General features: G+C 40.7%; 1 protein-coding gene across 1 annotated transcript in view; it reads right to left on the bottom strand.

Moving 5' to 3' along the window:
- Nucleotides 1–3,336: 3,336 nt before the first annotated feature.
- Nucleotides 3,337–7,978, bottom strand: part of ARHGAP29 (Rho GTPase activating protein 29) — a 48,415-nt gene continuing 43,773 nt past the window's right edge. Inside the window, exons 19-22 of the mRNA XM_008941747.1 lie at nt 6,605–6,837; nt 5,526–5,832; nt 5,240–5,348; nt 3,337–4,232 (exon numbers count right to left, since the gene is read on the bottom strand). Coding sequence (XP_008939995.1) covers nt 3,337–4,232; nt 5,240–5,348; nt 5,526–5,832; nt 6,605–6,837 — 1,545 coding nt within the window. The remainder of the gene's footprint in view (nt 4,233–5,239; nt 5,349–5,525; nt 5,833–6,604; nt 6,838–7,978) is intronic.

Raw genomic sequence — 7,978 nt, 5'->3', positions numbered from 1 at the left:
CCAAGAAAAATCTAACAAAGAAAGGTTTCCTCCCCAGAGAAAACTTTGCATGACCCAGAACCCTGTCACCTGGGGCAGGTGAGGGGGGATTGCTGCAATTCAGTTGGGGTGAGGTGATTTCAAACACAAGACCTCCAGAAATCTGCATAAGAAATTAAAGGAAAAAAAAAAATCAGGACTGTTAGTAACATTTCCAGTCGAAAAGAAAGCCATTCTTTCCACGCAGCCTAAGGGTCTGTTACTGTGGCCAGTCACTTCCTGCCTCCACCATTTTGTGGAACCTGCGCGGGCCAATGGCAGCCACTGCTTCTCGGGCCTGCTGAGGTGCTCCTTCACAGGGAGGGGAAGGCCTCAGTGTGCCAGCCTGAACAAAACAGTCCTGGTATCAAGGAACAAACATTTACGAGTTAGAAAGTCACACACTGGCCCTTAGGTCCCCGCCTCCCAGCTCTCCACAGGCTGCCTTGGACCCTGGTGTGGCAGGAAGGTTCTGGAAGAGCTCTCCAGCCCCCACGCTGCTGCAGCTCCTCCTTCTCCTCCTCTGGTTCAAAGGCTTTAATTTCAAAAGAAGTGCACTTGGTCCTTCACTTGTATTGCATCAAGAGTCGAGGACTTTATAAAGCAAGGACATGCATAATTCATCTGTTGAAACTGATTATTTCTTCATAAAATAATGTGGTTTTATGAGACACCTACTTATCCATATACAGAGGGGCACTGTGCCCTCCTGCTCCTGGCCAAGCATGCCAGTAGCTGCTTGGCTATGGGAAAAATTAAAAGACGACCCAAAAGCATGTTTAAAACAGCAGAAACCTTTCACACTAGCAAAATGTAGAAGCAGAAAGTACATAAACAATATAACTACCAGTAGTAACCAGTATTAGGACTTGGTAAAGAAACATTCATCTGTGTCACACAGATTGGTACATGTAGTCATCATTCTCTATCTCAACAGACTGCTCTGGGGAGTATGAGGTCCTTTATCCAACTAGACAAAACAGTTTTTATTACAATTCCTTAAGCCATTAGCATATCCACAGAATCATGAAATGGTTTGGGTTGGAAGGGACCTTAAGTATCATCTAATTCCAAGCCCCATGCCATGGGCAGGGACAACTCCCACTAGACCAGGTTGCTCAAAGGCCCACCCAACCAGGCCTTAAACACTTCCAGGGATGGGGCATCCACAACCTCTCTGGGCAACCTGTTCCAGTGCCTCACAACCCTTACAGTGAAGAACTTCTTCCTCATGTCTAAATAAGTCTATCCTCCACAAAGTTTAAAGGCATTTCCCTTTTCCTATTACTACACGCCCTTGTAGAATGTCTGCCCCTCCAGCTTTCGCGTAGGGCCCTTTAGGTGCCGGAAGGTCACTATAAGGTCCCCCCAGAGCCTCCTCTTCTCCAGGCTGAACAATCCCCAACTCTCTCAGCCTGTCTTCATAAGAGAGGTGCTCCAGCCCTCTGATCATCTTTGTGGCCCTCCTCTGGACTTGCTCCAACAGGTTCATGTCCTTCTTGTGTTGGGGGCTCCAGCAGTGCCAGACATAAGCTAGAATAAAAATAGTGAGACAACAGATTTAATTGTAGTTCACAGATTAATTTGCCAACTTGTGACCCTAATCTGTACTCATCAGCACTATCCTTTCACAACTGTGCTATGCTACAAAGCCTGCAATGTTTCATTAATGCTATTTCTTCTCATTAACCAGTTGTGTGGGGTTCCCCCCACTCTCAAAGTGGAGCAAACGCCCATCCATGTTAAGAATCATTTATCCCTCCTCTTCTTTTATTATGCAACTCACAATACCAGTCTGGGCGGATAGCAGCATCTTTCATCTTCAGTTTTTCTACAGTATGAGGCCAGCTCTCCAAAGAAACATCTCCTAGCATAGCCAGAGCCATTCAGTGGTATCATGGCCTTTTTGTCAGGAGTGTAAGCCATTTCTGTGGAAATGGGACAAGGAATTGGAATTCAGCAGTGTGTCTTTAGCATTTTCTGTTCTGGAAATGAAAGTCACATAACATCCACTGAATGCAGTGTGGGATTTTATTAGGGGAAAAAAAGCCAAAGAAAATGGAATAGGAAAGTCCAGTATATTTTACGTTGTAAAAATAGAAAAGTGATTCTATTCTTTTCCTGTCCTCTGAGAGTCCTCTTGGTTCTTATATCAGTAGAAAGTACCATGCTAAAACAACTGTACTCTATAATACATGAGAAAGGGTCAAGAAAATTGTAATCTCATTAAGAAAAGTGTGCCACCCCCTGTCCCCAGAAGACAGATGCAGCAGAGTACTACACTATTGCAAAGGCCACTTGTCTGTATTTTAATAAGTTAGAAGAAATCCAGATATAGAAGCCAGAGTCACTGAAATGTTAACAAGTTAATATATTTCAAAGCAAATTTAAGTGTACACGTAAAAACCATTTAACACAAAGTGAAAACCATTAGATGCACCTACTAATGCAGATTTTTGGTTATTTGCAGCTCTTTCACTGAAACTTGGAAGCAATGCTCTTCATTTCAGTTACCCCAGGCTAAATGGTACAACTGATCTACAGCAAGCCAATCACTGCCTCTTCATTCACCTCGGAAAGACAGCACCACTGCAACTGACAAACCTCTCCAGAAGGGCATCCAAACAACACCTGCTGTACATGTTTGCCCCACTCACTAAGCTATACAAGAAACCAGACACAGACTGATTGCTGCTTCTGAATAGTAAAGCTCAGTAAGTGCATCCTTGCTGTACAAAAAAAAAAGTGACAAATAGAAAACTGGCAACAGATAACCACGTCTGCCTAAAATATACACATATGATACATAATTATGGGCCATGCTGGCCAGTATGTAAGTCTGCTCAGGAGCAAAGCTTTAATTGCACAGATTAGAAAACTGAACAAACACTTTTACAGAGCAAAGCACAAGCTTTGGTTTATGCTTGGACAGCAGACATTATACCTTCCATTTTTATTAGAACATCTATTATGAAAAATGGCTCCTTTGACTGCTACAGGTAATAGTTGTTTCCCTATGAATAAGCACACCATTCCATACAATGAAATGAAGCTCAGTATCTTATTCAATGAACCCCTTAGATGTATCGAGACTGGGAATGCATTAAATCTTTATGAAAAGCTACTGAATTACAACAAGTTGACTTCCTTCACAACTCCCCAACCATCCCCCCCATTTTTAAAATGTTGCATATATAAAAATAACTCCAATATGGCACAAAAGTGGGATTCTCAAGAAAAGGCAAAGGATAAAGGGGCAACAGGAAGCTCCACTGGCAACATCAACGAATTACATACAGTCCAACAGGAATTTGCACCCTATACAAAATGAGCTTCCCTGTGTTCCAGTTCTTGGATTCTTTTTGGTCTCAGTCTCTGATAAGGAGGCTTCAGATCTGCGGGGTGAATATCCTCTGAGCTAGTTTTTTGTTCATTTGTGTTTTGTTCAGGATCACCTGATGGAAGTGCAGAGCTCCTAGCCAGTTTCACAGCATTATCCTGGTGAAGAACAGAGCTAGCACTGGTTGGTGCACAAGCTTTAGCAAAAGAACCCTCTTCACTTTGTTTTGATTTGTTAGAAGGTGGTTTGTAAAATGTTCCTGGAGGTGGCTGCAATGTTCTTGGTGCCCTGAAGGTAGCAAGAGGATTGGCATCAGGACCACTCCCTTCTGCTGCTGTCCTTCCTGACCTGACAGAAACAGAATATGGTTTACTAGGAAGAATGGCATTAGCTGGATCGTTACTAGCACTGCACAATGTAGATAAGGCACCCGCAGTTCCACTCTCAAACGCTAGGTCCTCCTGGGGCACGTTAGTCATGATCATTGCTGTCCTTGCTGTCATATCATACTGTTTATATTGCTTGTCCCAGGGTTTTCGCAGCATCTGTGTGTCGTAACAAGGAAGCCTGCAGCAGGTGTTAACAGCAGAGAGTGCCTTTGCCTCTGAAACTTCTTCGATAGTTGGGCTCCTGCCAAGCTTCTCTGGACTCACTGCTCCTGCATTTCGTGAATTCCTTTCATTCAAAACACAGGGAGGAAGTAGTCGTTCTACAGGCAGGCTCACAGGGCGAGTGGCAGGTTTTGTCCTTGGAACCCGCAGTGGAACTTTGGTAACCTGACGATTAGGTTTCGCAGGAAATAAATTAACTTTACAGCTGTCTTCACCCGGAGAAACAAATGGATCATTGTCTCTCTCTGGACTCACAGCATCATCTAGAAACACACAAAGAGATGTGACTGCATCTTTGCACCAAATACAAGTCGGCAAGACTTTTACCAGTGGAACATGAACTTTATTTATGATGCCTTGACAGTTGGTATTTTAGCGGGCTAACAGTTTTTAGCACACCTTCTACACGTACTAGAAGCATCCCTTCTATGTTTCACTTGTATTGAAATGTTAGCATTTCAATACAAGTGAAACATATTGTACAGATGTAATCAAGCAAAACACTACGGAGAAGACATGCAAAGAGACTGTACTTTTTTTTTTTTTTTTTGGCTGGTGCTTTCCCATCCCTGAATACTTTCAGTTTTAGTGTTTCAGACTGTTGCATTGTTAAATGTCCAGGACATGACTGAACTGATGACACCAGCTGAAAATCAGTATAGTTAAAAGGGATCATGTAGAGTTCAACAACAGGTACAAAATCATACCTACATTAAAAGAAACCATTGTAGTAGTACAGGCAGAAAAACAGATAAAAATTGGTATAGAAGATTGATAATTAGTTTAGCAAACCTGGCTTTTTTGGAGCAGAAATATCAATACCCAACATGGTGGTAGCTGATGATTCTGTCAGAGAGCCTTCTGGCTTAGTTGCAGTGAGTGCCAATGATACACATTCTGTGGGAAAACAACAGTCAAAACATGTTAAATGCTGGATATTGGCTTGCAGCATCACCGTGGATTTCAGAAATCCACAGTCACAGTGTAATTATCGTGTTTTTTTTTTTTTTTTAAAAAAAAAGGAGACACCAAAATACCGTTGTATTTGCTTACCAAATACTTCACGCTCTGATTTCATAAACACCAGTTTCTTGAAAGCCTTTGGAAAGATTTAATTCTGTTCCTCTTACAAAGATAAACAGTATGTCAAGCAGTGATGAGCAGGTTTTATCACTTTCTTCTGTCTGAACTGAAGAACTGCACACACTATAATCTAATGCATCATGACTGCTTATTCACCCATCCCAAGACTTAATAAGAGCACACTAACCAGTTACAGATGTATCTACTTGTTCTTTCGTATTCTTGCTGTTGTTTGATTCCAAAAACAATGCAGCTTCTTCTGAGGCTCTGCTTTCACTTGGAGCTATCAGAATACCCTGTTAACAGAATTCAGAGCAAAAGTAAATGAGTACTTGAGAGGAAATGCACACCTTAAACAAACAAACAACAACAAAAAAGGTTTAATAGAAATGTGCTGTGTCAAATGCTGCAGCATTTCAGTGAAGTTAAGACGGCACAGGTAAAATTGCAGCAGCACAAGAAAAGTCACTCACTTCCTTTACAGCAACAAACAACTTCCTCTGGGGCTGTGGCTCCCTCTCTTCTGCTGATCCAGCAACTCTGACTGTAATGGCAGATTCTTCAGGCTGAGAGGTACTCAGAAGTGGTTTCAAAGAAACATCAAATATCTTTTCATAGTATGTTATGAGCAGCTCCACTACCCGTGCCTGATAAGGGTAATCCACAAGTGATGACAAAGAAACCGTAGCATCTGTTTGACGTGGCCTGATCAAAGTTGGGCCAAATATTATGCCAAGGTTGCTGGCTGACATTTTATTTTCATCGGACTGTTCTGTAACCCTGCACAGAGGGGGGGGAAAAAAAATCCCAAACTCCAAGAGTCAGAGTGTTTTATTACTTCAGAAATACTTCATATATTAAAATAATACCTTAATGTCTAAAAATGCTAGAAGACCACAGGAAGGCAGAATCTTCAGTGCCAACTGCATTTAACAGCAGCTTGGACTAAGCACTTTCCACATGGTGGGGTTTTATGTCTTGTTTGGTTAATGTTACTTGTGCCTATTTGGCATTTCTGGAGTTGAGGAAAAGAACATCTCCCTCATTCTAAGCAATAATATAGCTGTGGCTCAATATTACCCTTTTCTATTGGTAGTCATCAGCTTGGTACATCCTCATCACACATCATCATACAATCTGGCATTTGGAGGACAAGGAAGTGAAAAGTAACTGGAGAACAATTATTAACAGACATGATACAAATTTCAATTTTCTGCTAATAGCCACCAAAACCACTGCCCTCTCTGGGTCATACCGTGATTTCAATCACACCTAGGTCCCTGCAGCTGCCACCATTAGTACTCACTGATCCCAATGCTAGCACAGAATCAAGAATAACAGAGCTCAGCTCTTTCCCTCCTTCCTTTACGTTTCATATTCTTCTCTCACCTGAGATTTCATTACATTAGAAAAGTAAACAGCAACAAAACAATGTCTTGTAAGGCATATGTGACTTCTTTCCTCTACAATCATCAAAAGGGTACAAGAATTTCCTAGTATGCAGCATGTAGCAGTTTTTTTCAACATCAGTTTGCATTTAAAGTCTTCTCACCTGTGAAGGTGTCCAATAAGGTACTGAAGAGTGTTATAGTTTGGTACAGGCAGTTGTTTCAGAAGATCTTTAATTTTAATGATGATCCTATTCAGTTCAACACAGATTGACTGTCTTGCCTTTGATTTAGGGCTAGCTTGTTTAGCATCCAATTCCTCATTAACATTCTGGCTTTCTTTTGCAAGTCCAATGAACTCATTGTAAAGCCGAAATAAAATCAAGGGTTCTGGAAGCTGAAGAAAAAGAACGTTTCAGAAACATACTCATGCCTGAATTTTCACTTGTTTTTAGCTTGTGTTTAAGCTCCCTTCTGTTCCTCAACTTTGGTCCAGCATCTTTTCTTAGATGATGACACTGTTCAATCCTTGTTTATTAGCTCAAACGACAATTTGTAAAACCCAATCCCAGGTAACAAAACCACTCCTCCCGACATCTTTCTCTGGAAATCTCTTGCTAGCCATTTCCTGCAATAGCTTCAAAACTGAGTGTTTATCAATACATGTACAGATTTCAAGAAAGTGCTATGAGGGATGATGTTACATTACATATGCACAAATACCGTGATAATAGTTACTTTTTTTTTTCTCCAGTCTTTGATAGTGTATTAGTTGGGATACCAAGTTTGGTCCATATTACAGTTTTGAAAATTGGATTTTAGGCCAGGTAAAATTCAGTATTAGTTGTGAGTTAAGTATTCTCTCAGTATGAAAACAAATGTTGATAATAATTTAAAAATAAACAATAAGATAAAACCCTCAAACTTCACCTCATTATTTACATTGCCTCAGCTTAGATAAAAGCAAAAATACACTAGATAAAAGTCAAAATAATCCTTTTTAATAACTAGTCTCAAACATAGTTTAACTCAGAATTCTGTCTAAAAATGTCTTAACTGCATGTTTCTAGCACTGTTCCTACACTTCAAATGAGCAGGTTTACCTAAAAACCCACATCAACAGGTCAGCTATAAAGGAAGACCAGAAAAGAATATTATTTGACTCTTTTTTTTTTAATATAAGCCTCACTGAAAATACAGCACAATGCCTCATATTGGTACCCTAGTATGAAGTGTATTCAGGTAAAAAGGTAGCATATTTTAAGTAGGGAGAGTACACCTTTGCAATTTTTGAAAAGCACTTAATAGTGATGATAACAGGACTGGAATGTTCCCCTCTGACAGGCAGTGTAAGGAACAGGACAGGACCCATGCAGCTAAGGATTATCCTTTTCAGGGTTAGCAAGTTTTCAGAGTGACTTGGTAATTTCACTGGGCAACACCCCAGCTTCAGTTTTTCAGACACATACTGAAACTGTGTTGGAAAACTCCATCATGAAGTTTTAAAGCTCCATTTTGAAAGAAAAAGGTGGATAATC

Source organism: Merops nubicus, unplaced genomic scaffold (genome assembly GCF_000691845.1).
Source record: "Merops nubicus isolate BGI_N331 unplaced genomic scaffold, ASM69184v1 scaffold9536, whole genome shotgun sequence".
In the NCBI taxonomy this organism is placed as follows: Eukaryota; Metazoa; Chordata; class Aves; order Coraciiformes; family Meropidae; genus Merops; species Merops nubicus.
The sequence above is the reverse complement of the archived record's forward strand: the minus strand, read 5'-3'. Positions and strand labels throughout refer to the sequence as shown.